Below are 19,348 nucleotides of genomic sequence, written 5' to 3'. Positions count from 1 at the left end.
GTTAGTAACGGGGAGCTGAGAGTTTTGAGCAAAAGGGTGACCTGAATCTAGCTGCGATTTGGGACTATTAACCTAAGAAGAGGTACAGCATGCTTTTGTTGTTGCCGGGGTCGGGGATATGTTAGAAGGTTTTTGAGTGAGAACAGCAAGAGCCAATGAGGATCTGACTGGGTGCAGCTTCAGCGGGAAGAGAGTGATGGACAAGATCACCGAGGTAGAGTCAACAGGAGGCGATGCTCTTTGAAGGCAGGGACCAGGTCTTAACTGTATCCAGATTCCACAGCTCTGAGCATGGGGGCTTCCCACATAGATGGTCACCGCACGTTTACTGAATGAACAGGTGTAACAGGAATTCACAGGATAGGGAGCTCAGTGCTGTCTGAACTAGGGAGGGCTTCGTGGAGGAAGGGGGACTTGGTTATACTTCTGGTCTCCCTCTGCTAATACTTTCCCTCCTACCACTTTACAATTCTGGGTGGGTCCACTTTCTAATCTTAAAGGTAAGGTGAGGGGCCACAGGAATTCTCTCTCTGAGCTGCCCCATCTCCTGGCTGAGGGCACTAGCACTTGAGTATCTTGACCACCCCCCAACCCTACGTGACCCTAAGGTGTTGTTTTAGTGGCCCTCACCTTGTGACCAGCCTACCTTCTGCAGCACAGGCCGATGGCCAACTGTGTCAGAGTGGGCTGCACCTGGGTGGAGTCACCCTTGTCCCTACAAGGTCTGTGCCTCTACTTTGGAAATCCAGTGTTGTCAACTCACCCAGAGGTATTCAGGCCCTGGAGACCTGATCCAAAAAAGAGCAAATCCACAGGAGACAGATTAATAACGAAGGATGCAAGTAATTTTAATTTATATTAGAGCTACACCTGGCCTGACACCCAGGCTGGTCTGCTGTGGAAACCACATTATGGTGTCAAGTTTTTGTATTTTTTGTTCAATATATTTATAAAATCAGAGCATGGGAATGAGAGGCAGCTTTGGGAGCTAATGCACAGGGCAGTGTGATCATTCAACGAGTAGAATCAGCATTTCATGGCAACTAGTTAGAAATGAAATTCTGGACTCCTACCCACTCCAGCCTCAGGCCTAGAAACTCTGAGACCGGTGCCCAACAGTCTGTATTTTAACAAGCACTCCAGGAGAGCATGATGCCCACTAAAGTTTGAATACTGACTTACAGAAACTCTTCTAAACAACTCAGACCAGCTGTCAAAAATTAGAGCACTCTTCCCTGAACAAAGCTTGTTTAATACATCTTCCTCTCCAATCCATTTTCCAGACTCTTTCTGTTTGCCTTGGACATTAACTCTTACTTTAGGAGATCACAACTTATAAATTTATAAGAAATTTATAATCCTTAATATATTGGTCTTACTAACCCCTGCTGAGAACCGAGGGATGCTCTTCCTGTCTTCAGCACAAGTTTGCAAACTGTCTTAAGGTCAGGTTACTTCAACAAGGATTTCCACAATAAACAACGCCATATATTGATTTGACTTCTTGTTACCTTAAAGTAACATTTCCTAAGCTTGCCCCAGATGCTACAGGTGCACCTTACTTGGAGAAGGTATCAATTTATTTATGTTCTTATTATATTGATTGACCACACTTTTGCTGGGATCAAATACATGGGCAAATCATTTTCTCCCTCCCTCCCAAGAGAAAAATACTAAGAAAAGAAACAAAAAGCATACACACAAAGAAAACTGCAGAGTAATTTCTAGTGGGAAGAATTTCCGGGCTTGTTGGACAAAGAGTGAGATGATTGGGAAATGCAGAAAAGACAGAAAATAAAAGTTAAATGGCATGCAGCATATTTTACTTTATATTCAGTGATTAACTGGTTTTCCAGAGCAAGGCTCGTGGGTTGCAGATGAGGAAAATAGGTCCTAGACTGAGTCGTTTATTCAAGATGCCTCAGGGCCTGAATTAGTGATGCATTTACTCTTGCTGCAGAGGATCCCCAGCTGGTGGCTGACGGGCAGGTGAAGACCGGGCGTGGCAAGGAGGGCTTCCGAGCACTCTGCGGAGGATGCTTGAGCCGCGTGTCTGCTGGGAAGGTGGGCCCCAGGGAAGGAGGAGGAGACCCAGGGTCCCCAAAGGGAGGTTTGCGGAGGGAGGCGGGGCTTTTTTTTTTTTTTTTAAGGAAATAAAATTTTCCTGAGGTCTTTCTATTTGTTCTGGAAAACTAATAAAGTTTAAAAACCCTTATCGATCCCTCCCACCCCCCCCCTGGCTTTTCCCGGGCAAAATGTATAGTCACTTTGGGTCCATTAGAGGTGTTCAAACGTAAAATCAAGTGCATACAGTTGAGATTACGCGGCAATGACTGACCTTCTTCCCCCAAAGCTTCGAAGTTTCCTGCGCGTTTCCTTTATTAGCTCCCTGGCTGGATTCCTCCAGCACCCCGGAGAGGGGTTAGGGTCCCACCGTGCCGGCCCCGCGCGTGGCCCGCGCCGCCCGGCCCAGGCCCGAGGGTCGTCACCGCCCGACGGGAGCCCGTCTGGAGGGCCCCGCGGCGCGTGAGGCCCGGCGTCGACTCCCGCGGCCCAGGAGAGGGCGGGCACCCCGCTCCCCCCGGGACACCCCCGCGGCCGCCGGGGCGGGTGGGCGCGGAAGGCCGCAGGCCGCGGGCGTGCGGTCCTTCCGGCTGCAGGGGGCGCTGTGCGCGCCCTCGGGCCGGGCCGCGAGCGCAGCTCTTGTTTAAAGGGCCGGCGGGGCACGTGGCTCGGACGCAGCTCGCGGCCGCCCGGCGGGAGCTCCGAGGCTGGGCGGCTCAGCTCCGCCTCCGCCGCCGCGCCGCGCAGCGCCGCGCCGGGCCCGACAGGCCGGGCCTGAGGAGAACCGCCGAGAGAAGGACGCGGGCAGCCATGGCCGAAGCGGCGCCTGCCCCGGTAAGCGCCCCCGCGCGGACGCCCAGTCCGGCCAGGCCGCCGACTCCGCCGCCGCGTGGGCCCGCGAGGGTCTCGGCTGGGCGGCCCGAGCGGCCCGCGCGCTGCCTCCGCCCAGGCCCGCGCTTCGGGCCCGCTCGTGCCGCCTGGCCGCCCTCGTCCGGGCTGGGCTTTGAGGCCGAGCGGCCGGGCGGCCCAAACGCGAGGCCGGGCGCGGCGGGCGGACGGCCCCGACGTCGGGGGACAGGCCGGGCTTTCTAGTTACACTTAAGATGACAAGCCCTCGTCTTTGAACCGAATGGCTGTTTCCCCGCCCCGTCCATTGTCTCACTGGAGGTCCGGCGGCCCCGGAGGCAGGCAGGGGGGCAGGGGCGCCGGCCCCATTCGGTTCTGATAACCGAAGTCTGGGGCTCTGGGCGGGGAGCGGTCCGAAGTCGCCCACCTAGTAGAGGCCAGAGCCTGACGCCCACCTGGGACTCCGAAGTTAACACCCCCCTTAAGGTGCCCAAGTGTTCTTCTGACACCTAAGAGGTGTTGAGTGCTGTTTACTGGCGGGATTGTAGGTGTGGTGCTTTTGTTGTTGTTTGGTTTTTTTTAAAGATTAGTTTAGCAGATGTTACAATGTTGGCTGATAATGTGCAGTGTGTCCAATTCGGAGAAAATAATCTTCTGTCCTTTTTTGACATACTCGAAAACCATTTGTAAAGAGCTCAATAAATGGTATCTACTATTACTAATACATCTTAATAAAGTTTTTGAAGCCGTGATTTTTCTGGATGCTGATTATTGTGGATGATTTTTAAGGAGGAACTTTCCTCTTTAACTAGTGAGTTTGGTGTGTGCTTTTTTAACGGTCCTCTGAGTGCAAGGGAGAAGAGGATGGGAGTTCTTGGGGTTTATGGCCCCCAGGAAGGCCTTTCTGTAGGGGGACAAGTGACCTCTTCAGCTCCCACTTAGCCCAGGGCCACTTTCTCAGTACTCCTTCTGACCATTCTTATCCACCCGCCCCTTTTCCTCTGCTGTCTTGTAGTACCTGAGATCCCAAGAAACTCCTCAAACAGGACAGATTTGCCCTCAACTTTCGTTAACCCATGGTATCACACTGTTATTTAATTTATTATGACTATTTTTGTACAAAACTTTTCTCCAGGAGAAGGAAGAACCACATATTTTTTTCTGCATCCCCATTGCACCTTTACTATGACAGATGTTCAGTAATTGATATTGAATGAATGTGTTGTTTAATTGTTTAGTCAATCGCTCATTCAGTAGGTATTTATTGAGCGTCTTCTATGAATGAGGCAGTCTTTTAGAAGCTTACGTCATCATGGAGCTTATGTTCTCATGGGGGAAGCAAACCATAACACAGGCATACACATGGCACGATCATAGATTTTTTTTTAAAATTTATTTATTTATTTATTTATTTTTGGCTGTGTTGGGTCCTCGCCTCCGCGCCAGGGCCCTCCCCAGTTGCGGCGAGCGGGGGCCACTCCTCATCGCGGTGCGCGGACCTCCCACCACCGCGGCCTCCCTTGTTGCGGAGCACAGGCTCCAGACGCGCAGGCTCAGTAATTGTGGCTCACGGGCCCAGCCGCTCCGCGGCATGTGGGATCCCCCCAGACCAGAGCTCGAACCCGTGTCCCCTGCATTGGCAGGCGGACCCTCAACCACCGCACCACCAGGGAAGCCCGATCATAGATTATTAATGCTGTGAAGGAAGGGACTAGCAGGGGGCCTATGTTAGATGTGTCAGTCGGTGAAGGTCTCTTTGAGGCAGTGTTTAAGCTGGAGCCTTATACGAGGGGGAGCCAGGCGTACAGAGAGGTGTGGGAAGAGCTAACACAAAGGTGGAGGAGAGAGCTGGGTGCATCACAGGAATCCAAGGAGACCGGGGTAGCTGGAGTGTAGTTGATACCCAGGAGGATATAAGGTCAGGGAGGTAGGCTGGGATACGATAAGAAGTTTAGGTTTTATTTTGGGTACACTGGGAAGCTGTTGATCGGGGACTAAAATGATCTAGTCTGTGTATTTAAAAGATTACTGATCACCCTGTGGAAAGTGTATTGTGGGGGGAGAAGGGCGAACTGGGGAAACCAGCTGGGCAGGATTGCAGTGGTTTGGGGGAAAGATGGTTGGGACTTGGACTAGTCACAGCAGAGAAGGAGAAAAGAGGATGGATTTGAGATAGTTTCAGCAGTTACACGGATACGACTTGATGGTGATTTGACCATGAGCATGAGTGCAGTGAAGGGATGAAGTGTCAATTCACCTTTCCAACAAGGCTTTTAGCGAGATGAACTGGGACTGAGGCCTTGTCATCACGCACCAAGGTAAGCTGAGGCACTGCAGGAGCTCTTTCCCGAGATGCTGAAGGACATTGTAATGAAAGAGGTGGAGGAAAAAGGCCATATGAACTGCTGCATCCCTGAGTCAGAACCACCATCGTCATCAACATCTTCCTCATGATCAACAACACAGGGCTCACATTTATGGAGTATTTGCCATGTGCTGGACATTGTTAAGTGCTTTTTACAAAGATTGTACCATTAATTCTCACAATCCTATCATGTAGGCACTGTTATTACCCCCGTTTTATAGATGTGGGATTGAAGCTGAAATGCTTAACAAACCTTGCCAAAGTCAGCCAGCTCGTGAGTAGTGGAGCTGCCAGCTGCACTCGGGTTGTTTGCCTGCAGAGCTTCTGAGTTTCGGAGGAGGAGACTGAGACCCGGGAGGAAGTCACCTGTGTGAGGCCACAGCTGCTTTCCCGCTTGGGCCATGCCTGTCCTCCTGTTTCCCACTTGCTAACACCCTGGTCCAGCCAGTGTTTCCTGTCCTAGAGGCTGGATGTCTCCCCTCCCCATCCCCGGCTGCCTGACTGGTCCTCAGGATCCCAGATGGGGCTTCACCTGGGCAGGTGCCATTCTGAGGTTTCTTTTAGAGATGGACATTTTGACTGGATAGTTCTGATAACATCTCTCTTTTCTCTTGTGGACAGGCTCGAGAGAGGGACAAGCAAACAGGGGATGAAAGGCCTTCGACGCCTTCTCCATCACCCCAGCTGGCTGCTGAGAAGAGCTCATACCTCTACTCCACGGAGATCACGCTGTGGACCGTGGTGGCCGCCATCCAGGCCTTGGAGAAGAAGGTGGATTCCTGCCTGGCCCGCCTGCTGACTCTGGAGGGCCGGACGGGGACGGCCGAGAAGAAGCTGGCCGACTGCGAGAAGACGGCCGTGGAGCTGGGGAACCAGCTGGAGGGCAAGTGGGCCGTGCTGGGGACCCTGCTGCAGGAGTACGGGCTGCTGCAGAGGCGGCTGGAGAACGTGGAGAACCTTCTGAGGAACAGGAACTTCTGGATCCTGCGGCTGCCGCCGGGCAGCAAGGGCGAGGCCCCCAAGGTTAGCCCTGGGCGCGGGGTGGGTGGGACAGCCCGTGCCCGTCAGCGTGCGGGTGAGCGTGCGTGACACTGTGGTTCCAGGTGCCCGTGACCTTCGATGATGTGGCCGTGTATTTCTCTGAGCCGGAGTGGGGCAAGCTGGATGAGTGGCAGAAGGAGCTGTACAAGCACGTGATGCGGGGCAACTACGAGACGCTGGTCTCCCTGGGTAAGGCTGTGTAGGTGGCGCTCTGGGCCTCGGTCCACAGATGGGCCTCCTGCAGTCTGGGTCTTGGCTTTGGCTTCCGTTCCTCTGGGGGTCTCTGCGTCTCCGTGGGCAACTGAGTGGCGGATGTGCAGTCCTGACCCAGCTACCTCTGTTCTGTGTGCAGATTATGCCATCTCCAAACCAGACATCCTCACCCGGATGGAGAGGGGAGAGGAGCCTTGCCCTCAAGGCCCGAGGGGCCAGGAGGAGGCGAGTGACAGAGAGGACGCATGCCCAAGGAGGCTGGGTGCTGGTGAGTGGGGGCAAGATGGGGGCGTGGCTGGGGACAGTCCATCCGTGTCCCCAGCCTCTCGCGCTTCCGAGCCGTGAGGCCAGGACGGAGCGCAGGCCCTTAACCCAGGGTGGGCCGCGCCCTAACCCCCTTCACCCGTTTCACCTACCTCCACCCCTCACCTCTGGCAACCGCCAATCTGTTCTCTGTATCTATGACCTCGTTTTTGTTTCTTTGTTCGTTTTTAATAGATTCCACATATGAGTGAGATCATACAATGCTTGTCTTTCTCTGACTTATTTCACTTAGCATAATGTCGTCAAGGTTGTCGCCAATGACAAGATTTCATTCTTTTTTGTGGCTGAATAATATTCCATTGTATGTATATGTGACATTTTCTTTATCCATTCGTCGATCAGTGGACACTTCAGTTGTTTCCATATCTTGGCTATTGTATATAAATAGTGCTGCCGTGAGCATCAGGGTGCAGATATCTTTCTGAGTTAGTGTTTCTGTTTTCTTTGAAAGAATACCTAGAAGTGGGATTGCTGGATCATATGGTAGTTCTATTTTTAGTTTTTTGAGGAACCCCTATACTGTTTTCCATAGTGGCTGCACCAAATTACATTCCCACCAACAGGGTACAAGGGTTCCCTTTTCTCCACATCCTTGTCATTTCTTGTCTTTTTGATAATAGCCATTCTAACAGATGTGAGGTGATATCTCATTGTGGTTTTGATTTGCATTTCCCTGATGGTTAGTGATGTTGAGCATCTTTTCATATGCCGGTTGTCCGTCTGTATGTCTTCTTTGGAAGAATGTCCATTCAGATCTAATGTCCATTTTTTAATTAGATTTTTTTTGCTGTTGAGTTGTGTGAGTTCTTTATATATTTTGGATGTTAACCCCTTATCAGATGTATGACTTGCAAATATTTTCTCCCATTCAGTAGGTTGCATTTTCATTTTGTTGATGGTTTCCCTTGCTGTGCAGAAGCTTTTTAGTTTGATGTATTCTCTCTTGTTTATATTTGCTTTTGGCGTCAAATCCAAAAAATCGTTGCCAAGACTGATGTCGAAGAGCTTAGCGCCTATGTTTTCTACTAGGAGTCTTATGGCTTCAGGTCTTACCCAGTTGCCTTTCTTTTTCTGATTGTGAGCCTTATCCTTCTGTTACAAAGTTCCCCATCAACTTTTCACCTAATGATTTTATTAGCCATTGAAGATTGTTGCCTGGATTCATTATTTTATTAGGGGTTGCAAAATGGTGAAATTTGGTCATTACTTTTGCACCTAATAGCTGAAATTCTTTTATAAAGAATTTCCCTATCTCTTTTAGTTACCTTGAAATATAGTCTGTACAGAAAAGGCAGGATAGGTGCTTAATTCTTTCCCTTCATCAGTTTTTAGAATGAAGAGTTGCTTCCTTAGACGCCTCCAAAGGTGACCAGTACTTGGGCTTTTCTTTCTTTTTTTTTTTTGTTATTATTATGACTTCATAGATTGTTGAGTATTTTATACATGCAGTCCTTTGCAGCCATTATTTTCATGCTTAAGTTGTCCCATTTTTAGCTCTTGGGAGCCCCTTCAAGTTGACCTATAGGTCATTTTGATGTAACTTTGATGGCGTTCAGACACCATAAGATGTTCTAGTTTCATCTTGTACATTTCCTTCCCCAGACCTGGAATAAGAGTTTCTCCAAGAAGTTTTATTTCTTTCAATAAGGAATGGTATTCAGAGACTGCAGTATGAGTGCCAGTAGTTGCTAATTTTTGGCATTACTTCTAAGCCTTCTCAGAAAATATGTATTTTTGAGAAGAAAAAAGTCATGAGTTCGTAATGATATTTCTAATTCAAATTTAATGTCCTTTGATTTTATACTTGTATGTCACTTTTACATGGACATCTTAAATTCCTCACTATATTAGCATAATTACTTATTTGTATTATCTTATATCCAAATCTTAACATTTCATTATCCTATAATATCTTATTTGGAATAATAATAATTTGGAAATAATGTCAAATAATTGAGTCAATATTACACTAACAATTACACTTCTAATTAAAATTTGAGATTTCTTTGCAGCTCTTTTTGTCATCTGAATGCATATTTCATATAGGACTTAATAGACAAAATAATGCCTTTTAAAGTCACTTGAAATAATTATTTTTTCTATGTGGTTATGCCACCAACTTGATAAACAGTTAAGTTTTTTTTGTTTCTGCTTAATTTTACTTATTTATTTTTATTTATTTATTTAATTTATTTATTTTTGGCTGCGTTGGGTCTTCGTTGCTGCGTGCGGGCTTTCTCTAGTTGCAACGAGCAGGGACTACTCTTCATCGCGGTGCGCGGGCTTCTCATTGAGGGGGCTTCTCATTGCGGTGGCTTCTCTTGTTGCGGAGCACGGGCTCTAGGCACGCGGGCTTCAGTAGTTGTGGCACACAGGTTTAGTTGCTCCGCGGCATGTGGGATCTTCTCAGACCAGGGCTCGAACCCGTGTCCCCTGCAGGCAGATTCTTAACCACTGTGCCACCAGGAAAGCCCATGCTTAATTTTAGATTTTTAGCAATGGCTCTTTTTACTTTTGATTTAGTTTAACTTTTTGAACACGTAAGACATGGTTGCAAAGTCAAAATGATTTAACAGGATACACTCAGGGAGGTCTCATTTCCACCCTTGTCCCCTCCCTCTCCCTATAGATAACCATTTTTATTAACTTCTTGTTTATACTCCAGTGTTTCCTCTTGAAAATATCAGTAATACATAGATACCTTTGTATTCCCCCATACTATTTGTCTTCGAAATACTTCATAGCAGTATGTAGAGATCTTCCTCATTTTTTGTGTGAATATGGAATGTTCCATGGTGTGATATACCATAGTTTATTTAACCAGTCTTCACTGATGGATTATTTGGGGAATAGCCAGTATATTGCTGATATAAATAATGCTGTAGGGAATATCTTGTGCATAAATCAGTTCATATTTTTGTCAGTGTATCTTTGGGATAGGATCCCAGAAACTGGACTGCTGGGTCAAAGGTAAATGAATATGCAATTTTTAAAGAATTTATCACCAAATCCCCCTCCATAGGGGTTGTATCATTTACATTCCCATCAGCATTGTGAAAGAGGGCCTCTTTCCCCACAGCCTTGCCACTAGAGAATGTGGTCAGACTTGTAGGATTTTTGTCTGCATAATAGGTAAGAAGTACTTCAGTGTAGTTAAAAAAAAATAGATTTATTAGAAATAATTCACAGACCATACAATTCACTCATTTAAAGTATACAATTCAGTGCTTTCTATCATATTCATAGATAAGTGCAGCCAACACCACAGTCAATTTTATAACATTTTTGTCACCTCAAAAACAAGCTCTGTATATTTCAGCTATCACCCTGAACCCCTTCCCAGCCCCCCAGCCATAAGCAACAACAAATCTGCTTTCTGACTCTGTAGATTTGCCTATTCTGGACATGTCACGTAAATGGAATCATATAGTATGTGGTCTTTTGTGTCTGTCTTCTTTCACTTAGCATAATGTATTCAAGGCTCATCTATATTGTGCTGTGCATTAGCACTTTTTTTTTCTTATTTTAGTCAAATACATATAACATAAAATTTACCATTTTAACTGTTTATAAGTATACAGTTCAGTGATATTAAATACATTCACCATGTTGTGCAACCATCACCACCATTCATCTCTTTTATTCTTTTACTGAAATTCTGTACCCATCAAACAATATCACTCCCCCCCTTTCTCAGTCCCCGGCAACCACAGTTCTACTTTCTGTCTCTATGAATTTGAGTACTCTAAGTACTTCATATAAGTGGAATCATACACTGTTTGTCTTTTTGTGACTGGCTTATTTCACTTAGCACAGTATCATCAAGGTTCATCTATGTTGTAGCATATGTCAGAATTTCCTTCCTTATTAAGGCTTTTATTATATTGAGGTAGTTTCCTTCTACTCTTAGTTTTTTGAGTAGTTTTTTCATAAACAGGTGTTGAATTTTGTCAAATGTTTTTTCTGCATCAGCTGAGACGATCATGTGGTTTTTTTTCCCCCGCTTCATTCTCTTAATGTGTATTCCATTGATCCAGTTTCACATGTAGAACCATCCTTGCATTCCAGGAATAAACTCCACTTGGTTATGATATTTAATCCTTTTAATATGCTGGTGAATTCGGTTTGCTAGCATTTTGTTCATATTGGGATATTGGTCTGTAGTTTTCTTGTAGTGTCTGTCTGGCCATGGTAACAGTGTAGCTTTGTTTATGGCCATTTTAATTTTTTATTCTGTGCAATATTCATGTCTTTGCCCGTAGGAAGCTTTTTTTTTTAATACATTTATTTATTTTATTTATTTATTTTTGGCTGCGTTGGGTCTTCGTTGCTGTATGCGGGCCTTCTCCAGTTGCGGCGAGTGGGCTACTCTTCGTTGTGGTGTGCAGGCCTCTCATCGCAGTGGCTTCTCTCGTTGCCAAGCACGGGCTCTTGGCATGTGGGCTCTGGAGTGCAGGCTCAGTAGTTGTGGCACATGGGCCCAGTTGCTCCGCGGCATGTGGGATCCTCCCGGACCAGGGCTTGAATCCTCGAATCCGCGTCCCCTGCATTGGTAGGCGGACTCTCAACCACTGCACCACCAGGGAAGCCCCCTCCCCTAGGAAGCTTTTTAAAGATGCATACTTCCTAGGCCCACCCCGAACTAACTGATAAGAATCTTGGGGGTGCTTCCCAGGGGATCTTTATATACCAGCCTGGTGGAGGACTTGGCATTGGGAACTACCGTTGAAATGTTCTGAGCCAGGAGTCCTTAAAAAGCCAGATCTTTGGTCCTGCTGTGTCATGACCTGTGTGGTACTATCGGATAACTTAACAGGCTACATATACCATTTCCTTTTCTCAGACATGGAGGCTTTAGTCTAGAATCTAGTTACTAGACGATCAGTAAAGTTCACTTAATTATCATACCCTGTGTTTGACCTGATGCTCCAGGTGACTGCATTTAGCCACTCCCCAGAGGCTCCTGGGAGACCTCTGCGTTGTCCGTAGTGTCACTGATTTGCATTCCCCAGGCCTTCCTCCATACCCAGAGCACATCTCCAGCCCAGTCAGCCCTGCCCAGAAGGAGCCAAAAGAAGGTCAGACCTCCAAGCACCAGCAGGACTCAGAAACAAGAGTGACCCCACCTGAAACGAGCACCGGTGAGTGAGCCCCGGGCAGCCGTGTGGACAGGACCAGACAGGTGGTACTGAGCATAAGTGCTGCAGCTCGAGGCGGGGAGAGATGGCTGGGGGCTGGGCCGGGCCGGGCAAGGCTGGACAGGCTTCCTGGAAAAGGGGCCCCTGAGACAGGCCTTAGAGGTAGATTTTGCTGGGAGCATAGGGTATTTTCAGCAGGAGAAAACAGTCTAAGCAAAGGTATGGGTTACTTAGGTATGTTGGGGGCCAGGTACACTGATCGGGCTGGAGTGAGGGGAAGGGCACAGGAGGGGGACATTGGGTCTCTTCAGGGTTCTTAAGACAGTCCCGTTAATGGGGCAGTACGTGTCGTATGCCTAGCAGAGTGCCAGCATGTGTGTTCCTCGGTGAGTGTCCTCTTCTGAAGACCGGTGAAGCTCCAGTCACCGCTTCCAGTGTTCTCTGCTTTTGTTTAAAGGAAATTCTTGCCCATTCTGTCACAAAAATGGAGTATATTCAGGGGGCATTTAGCATAGCACTTGGCAGGTAACCCAGAGCCTTGTTTTCTGTCTCCAGACTGCTCTGTGCTGGCTTGGTGTCCCCCTCCTGCCGGCCCGACCGTTCAGTCTCTGGGTTGCTTTCTATCCAGTTACTTCTGTGCATCTTCCCCACTGAATATGGGCCCCTGCAGTTGGAGGTGACACCCCCATCCCCGCTTCCCTGTGTCCATCCTTCCCAGCCGGTGTGTGAGAGGACTAGGACCTTCTCATTGTCCTTGCTCTGTTGCAAACCTGGTGCTGTGCCCTGGGGCCTCCCCAAACCCTCTGTCCTTTTGAGGCCCATCAGGGTGACCCCCAGGTGCAGAGGGGCCAGTTGTTAGCACCACCTGCATGGGAATTGGGGGTGTGGCCTTCCCTGGTCTCCGCCCATCTCTGAGCAGAGGCTGCGGGGTGGGGCACCTGCCACCCTTGGGACAGAACCCGGCGCTCCCTCTTCCTGGGCCGCAGGCGCTTGAGCGTGTCCTGGGCCTGCTAGGGAATGGCTGGGTCTCCCTGTGGGAGCCTGCTGTTGGGAAAGGCCCTCATGGGACTCTCTCTCACAGGACCGCTAGCCAGCACTAGCGTTTTGTCCTCGGTTAAACGGGAGGAAGAATCTTCAGATGGGGAGTCACCCACCTCCCCTCCCAGGGACATCCTGCCCGGCATGGGGCCAGGTGAGTGAAGGGAAGAGGCCCCGTGGCCACAGCAGAGCCCCAGAGGAACTCGGGGGCCCTTTGGGAGTGGGTAGGGGTTGCATGATGGACCTGGTGAGGGGTTTCCTCCTGAGGGCTCCCTCCCTCACCCCCCAAGTGTTACTTCCCTGGGGCTCTGGGGACCCAGATCACCTATGGTCCTGTTCTCCCCCCATCGTGGTCTGGTCTGGCTGGAAAGGTGCTGCTTAAAACAAGCTGTGTGCCACCAGGCGTGGCCTCCTCGCAGCCACCCTGTGAAGTGGCCCAGCCTCACAGCCTCTCACGTCTTGCAGCTGGAGTGTGGAGGCCTGTGATTTAAATTTAGCTCTTCCTGCTTAGAGTCTGTGCGTTTTCTATAAACCGGGCTTACATCCTGATAAGCAGGAAAAAAGAAAGCGATTATTGCCTATTTTGGCCCAATAGAAAGGGATCCAGCTCTCCTCCCATTCCATCCTGGTACCTGCTTCAGTGGGAGGCAGGCATGAGATCCGGGCCCGCCTTGGGGTTGTGGTGTGGCTGCAGATGGGCTGCAGATGGAGAGATCTGGGAGCCTTGACCTTCACAGAGGAGAGGGCCTGAGACCCTCACTAATTTCTAAGCCCAGGACCACCATGGGGGCCTCTTCAATGCAACAAGGTTTTACCTCAAAGTTTACATGATTCTTAGACTTAACGATTCTGTAGCTGGAGGACTGAATTAAAAACAGTGGGTCATTTCTGACATAGAAAAAAAGTTCTGCCATGAGTTAATTTGTGAGGATTACTGGGTGAGCGGTGAGCAGAGAACCCAAGGTCTTGCTGTCGGGTGCTGCCCTGGAGGTTCACCAGTTAAGGGCTCTCTTCCTCAGTGGCCTCCTGGCTTGCGGTTTAAGCTCAGGCTTCAGCAAGAATAGAAATCACTCTTGTCTTGGACCTTGGAAGTTGCCTAATGAGGGCTGAAGGTTTTCATTCTAATAGGCAGCGGGCAAGGTTCTCTGTCACCGTTGAGCAGACTGTGTGACTAGCAGACTGTGTGACTGTGAGGCTGCCGGATCCTGGGGGATGGTGGGTGCTGGTGGGGGGCTGGCTCCAGAGGAGACCAGAGGTGAGTGGCAGCTGGAGGGTGTGGGAGAATGCCGGGTTCCAGGCAGGGCTCTGAGGCCAGGACCGGCCTCCTCAGCGACAGGGACCCCCGGAGCTGCTGCTGAGACCACCTGTCGCTGCCTCAGCCCCGCCTCAGAGTCAAGTGTGACCCACACTGAGGCCCAGCCGGGAAGCCCAGGACTCGTGCCTGCTTTGCGTCACCTGAGAGCATGGTGCCGGGCAGGTGGTGGACGCTCGGTGTGGATTTGTTACTTGGCTGCGTAGCTCTGAGGGGGGCTAAGTCACCCACCACCTCCAGGCCCGAAGCCTCTTACTAGTCTGGGGGCAGTCATGGCCCTCAGGGCTCATCGTCATCCATAGATCAGAACTAAAGTCGTCAGAACTTCGGGGCTCCCGCATGGTCAGCATGCCTCAGGGCCCGGGACATAGGCCTCCCTTTGTCTGCCTTTCATTTTCCCCCCCCCATCTGCCTCCCCGGTCTGACCCCTGACCCCAGTCCTGGTTTTGCAACAGTGTTTCCCTGCTCTGACCGGGAGCACTGCGAGGAGGAGGGGCCCAGGGAAGGCGGGGGCGGGCGGGGCTGGTGTGGCTTGAGCCACGCTGGGAGGCCAGGACTGGGTCTGTGGCCCGGGTGGGGGCCGGGCCGGTGTGGCCCGCTTGAAATCAACGCAGACTCCATTTGCCAGGTGGTGGCGGCATGGTCATCAAGACGGAAGCACAATCTGAGGACGAGATGATGCCTGAGCAGCTGTACCTGGGGGAGTCCCCGAGCCAGCCAGAGTGTAGACTCCCCAAAGGGCCCAGGAGCAGGACCGGGGCTTCCGGCCGGCCTCACTCGGGGGCCGTGCCCAGGGCGCGGGCAGGGGACCCTCTGCCACCGGGGGCACCGGGGCCGGGGGGCGAGCCGCCTCGCATCCTCCCCCGCCGGCGAGAGCGGGCCTTCCCCTGCCCTGACTGCGGACAGAGCTTCCGCTTGAAGATCAACCTGACCATTCACCAGCGGACCCACGCGGAGGAGGAGCAGCAGCGCGGCGAGGCCCGGGGCGGCTCGGCCTCCGGGGCCGGGGCACGTGCCCACCCCGCGCTGGAGCCGGGGGAGGTGGTGGTGCCCGGCCCCGTCATCCGCTGGCTCCCAGAGGGGCCCGAGGGCCGCCGCTGCTTCGTGGGGCGGAGGCCGGCGGCCGCCAAGGTGTACCACTGCAGCGAGTGCCTGCGCTTCTTCCAGCAGCGGAAGAGCCTGCTGCTGCACCAGCGCCTGCACACAGGCGACAGCCAGGGCTGGCCCGCCTGCCCCTACTGCGGCAAGGCCTTCCGCCGGCCCTCGGACCTCTTCCGGCACCAGCGCATCCACACGGGCGAGCGGCCCTACCCGTGCCCGGAGTGCGGCCGCGCCTTCAACCGCAACCACCACCTGGCGGTCCACATGCAGACGCACGCGCGCGGCCAGGGCGGCCCGCACGTTCCGGTCACCCCCGCCCGCCTGGGCAGCCCGCTGCTGGCAGGGCCCAGCCACTCCGAGGAGGGCTGACCGGGCAGCAGCCTGCGGGGCACCTCCTGCAGGACCACCTCTCCGCCGGCGGAGCCTTTCCACTTGTGCCTGATGCTGGTTCCTCCTTCTGGGATGGCTTTGGAGAGATCTTTTTTCCCTTCATTCAAATGGGAAGCAGTGGCCTTTTTGATGACAGAGTGTATGCGTGCCAGATGCCTCAGTTTCCTAAGTTTGTCACTCTGCTGCCTTTTCTACATTCCTGACTTATACAGGAGCCACTAAGGCTTAGGGGATGCCAAGCTTTGGTGGGGGCCTTTGACGGGTACCATGGACAGGCAACAGGACCAGAGGCCATGGCCTTTCTAGTAGGTGGTGTTCGAGACACGGAGAGCCTGGGGTTTGACTTTATACACAGAGGTCTTGGCCTTCTGTCAACACGAGAAACAGCAGAGTGGACAGCCTGAAGAATAGGCACTGGAAATTTGAGTTTCCTACTGTTATTTTGAAACTTGTTTTTAATGGAGATTTTCTAAGTGCTTCTGTAAGTATTGTGTGTGGTTGTAAAGGGGACCAAGAACTCCTGAGGGGCAGGGATTATTCTGCGACCTCCTTGTGTGTGGGGATGGCAGAGGGACTGTCCAGACCAGCCTGGGAATGCCTGTTGGCTGCTGCCCTGGAAACCAGGTGTCTTCCCAGGTGTGTGTTCCTTGGCCTAGACTGATTCCCAGTATTCCTGGTCCTTTCCGCAGTGGGTGTTCACATCCATGATTGCCTTTGGTAATCAGCTGAGAGCGGGGAACTGCAGCCTGGAGTGGATGACATTTCCCCCAGGGTCTCAGTGTTCACGGGTGTGCGCGCTCCATGGACTGGACCCCACCCCGACACCTGGGGGCGTGGGGGAGGTCAGGTGCAGAGCGGGCCCAGGAAGTGCCTCCCGAGAGGAGGATCCTGGTCTGAGTGAGGCTGGTCAGCCCACATGGACTGTGGGGTTGCCAGGCCTGATTTGTCACATTAGAGGAGAGGGTTGTCTTCTAGAACTTGGGGCTCATGGCAGAGTTAGGCCAGGAGATCTAGGTGAATCTTTTAACCACCTCCATCCTCGTGTTACTTGTCTGTCGAAGGTGGTAATGACCCCAGTGCATCCTACCTCACCTTAGAGTTGTCAGGGTCATAATAGATTTAGAGGCAGCCGGACAAATAGGAAGCCTGATTTTGACCTTCCTTTCAAGTTCAGGGCCCCCTTTCTCTTTCATGTTGATCTCCAGCCCTCTTCCCAGTCAGAATCACTCAAGAAGGACCTTTATTTTCTGGAGTGAGTGGAAGGTCCCATGGGTTCAGTGAGGTAAGACTTTCCCTTTGGGCTATATCCCCCAGGAGCCTTTTGTACCTCAGTGGAACAAATTCTCACCAAAGCAATGAGGTTCAAACTGTGGAGGTTTGGGCAATAGCATTGGGCCCCATGGAGAAGTCTTGATGGCAGCTAGCTTCTTGTGCCTCTTAAATCACACCACTTTGGGTGCTCCCTATAGACCAGCCCTTGGTCTGGGTGATTTTGAAGCTGGAGTGATGGGTCCTCAGCACTTCTGATTGTTGTCTTATTTATCCGGCACTATGTGAAGCGTCCAGTGTTCAGGCCTGCTTCCAGGTGCCTGGGTCCCTGGCTGTGCCACTTCATCTTGCCCCCCTCTGACCCTCGTACCTCTCCTAAAGTCCTGAACAGGGTTGGGGGCAGATGGAAACATTGCTGTCATCTCTGGGGCAAGAGTATACACGTCAGTGACCGCTCAGCCAAGCTCCTCTGGGCTTGGGAGAGGTGCCACCCTTCCCTGCCATAGATTGTGTTTGTCTGCTCTGGTATCCCCCAGCCCTTGCCAGGGCCCCACAGTTAGGGCTGGGCTGTCAGCAAGTGCTCAGACAGGATGTGGTGCTAGTGAAGCTGCTGAGAGCTTAGCCCTCAGCTGCAAGAGCTAGTCTCAGGTGTTTCCTTGGAAGGCCTCAGGGCTCAGAGTTTCCAGGCTTTTCTAATGCTTAATGCCCTGTGTAAATACACAAACTCTAACAGAAGCAGCAATCACTGTGCAGTGATGCTCCTCTTCTTCCAAAGCATTCAATGTGCCAGGCTCCCGGCTAGGCCCTGTGAGTTTGCCTGGCACTCAATAGGTGTTCAAAGCACATTCTTTACACTAAAATGAGTCAACGGAGGCTGCGTGACCTGGGAGGATGGAGCCTGGTTTGACCCCAGACTCATTCCCAGCTCTGGGTCTCGGGTTCCTCATTTGTAAAGCAAAGTTGGGGTTCTGGTGTTAAAGGCCCTTAAGAACTGTGAGGGTGGTGGAACCTTGGTGGCCCCATCAGTGCTCAATAAATATGTTGTACTCCATACGTGCACGTGACCTGGTTCCTGCTCTCTGGGAATCCGCGGCGGTGCGGGAAGTCCCCGCCCACCACGTGGGTGGGCTGCTCGGCACGAGCTCGAGTCCGCATTCGCGCTTGAAAGCGGCCCTCGCGCCGGGCGCTCCCACGGAAGTGGCGCCCACCCCTGCCCCGCGCCCACAGAGCCCTGGCGCTCGCCGCGGGGGCGGGGTCTCCGGGCCGGCCAATGGGGGGCAGGCTCCGGGCTGCCGGGGTCGCCCGCGCAAGGGGCGGGGGCGGAGCTTCCCGGTCTGGCCAATGGGGAGCCGCCTCCGGGTGGCGGGGTGGGGCCCAGCTCGTGGCCTGAGGCAGCGTGCCCCGCGCCCGCGTGGTTCCGTTGCTGCTGCTCGTCCCGGTCCTTTAGTTCCCGCGCGTCTGGAGCAACCCGGCCCGACGGCCGCGAGAGCACGGGAGAGCTTGCAGAGAGGCCGGGGGCTGGCCTGCGTGGGCCGCCCGGCGGCGGCGGCGGCGGCAGCGGCGGCGGCGACGACTGCCCGGCCCGGCCGGACAGTGCCAGGCCATGGCCCAGGCGGCCCGTCTCAGGTGAGGGCGACACTCAGAGAGGATGTCCTGCCCTCACCCCGCCCCTCCTGGAATTGGGGAGGCTCAACCTGGGTAGAGGATCTAGGAAAAAAGACGCTTGAGGCCGAAGGGCCTGAGGGGAGCTGTCTGAGGTCACACGATAAAATCCCTTCTCCTTTCTTGGCCCCGGTTTGCTCGCCTATAGACTAAACCACAATGTTTCCGAGGTTTCCGCCAGCCTGACGTTCTGTGACCCGGCTCAGGGGCTCAGGATGGGTGTGTGGGGCGGATGGACCGTGACCATCCTCACTCCAGAGACACTCCAGGGCCCCCCTCCTGCACCTGTCTTCCAGCCCCCATCCCCTGAAATGATCATCTCAGGGAGACCGTGACCCCATTCTCATCCCTTTCCCAAGCTAAGATCAGTGCTATTGTCTCGTGACCTTATTTCCACTCCAGTCTAGACCCTTGGCTTCCTCCTGTCAGCAGTCTTGCCTCTGGCTGTGAGGGTCGTGTAAAGCTCTTCTAGGTCTGAACTCTGATTCCTATCAGAATGTATTTGGGTGCCTGCTCACTCTTTTCTGAAATTCCCCAGAGTGTCCCTCCCATTGCTGCTAAGAGGGGGTCTGCGTCATAGAGGAC

At 52.1% G+C, this 19,348-nt stretch overlaps 1 protein-coding gene across 1 annotated transcript; it reads left to right on the top strand.

Moving 5' to 3' along the window:
* Positions 1-2,762: 2,762 nt before the first annotated feature.
* On the top strand, positions 2,763-18,152 carry ZNF783 (zinc finger protein 783). Its single transcript, XM_059933129.1, has 7 exons — positions 2,763-2,898; positions 5,897-6,298; positions 6,379-6,505; positions 6,669-6,797; positions 11,866-11,994; positions 13,073-13,183; positions 14,970-18,152. The coding sequence occupies exons 1-7, from the start codon at positions 2,875-2,877 to the stop codon at positions 15,809-15,811; spliced, it is 1,764 nt and encodes a 587-aa protein (XP_059789112.1). The 5' UTR covers positions 2,763-2,874; the 3' UTR covers positions 15,812-18,152.
* The last annotated feature ends 1,196 nt before the right edge of the window (positions 18,153-19,348 follow it).

The sequence above is a fragment of the Balaenoptera ricei genome, chromosome 9 (assembly GCF_028023285.1).
Source record: "Balaenoptera ricei isolate mBalRic1 chromosome 9, mBalRic1.hap2, whole genome shotgun sequence".
In the NCBI taxonomy this organism is placed as follows: Eukaryota; Metazoa; Chordata; class Mammalia; order Artiodactyla; family Balaenopteridae; genus Balaenoptera; species Balaenoptera ricei.
Note: the sequence above shows the minus strand (reverse complement) of the source record. Positions and strands in the feature narration are given on the sequence as shown.

What these genes read in the sequence shown, in the direction of transcription:
- ZNF783 (XM_059933129.1), top strand. Translation starts at nt 2,875, where the DNA reads ATGGCCGAAGCGGCGCCTGCCCCG. An exon ending in GCAAGGGCGAGGCCCCCAAG is followed by an intron (nt 6,299 to 6,378) that starts GTTAGCCCTGGG and finishes CTGTGGTTCCAG; the next exon opens with GTGCCCGTGACCTTCGATGA. An exon ending in CCCACCTGAAACGAGCACCG is followed by an intron (nt 11,995 to 13,072) that starts GTGAGTGAGCCC and finishes TCTCTCTCACAG; the next exon opens with GACCGCTAGCCAGCACTAGC.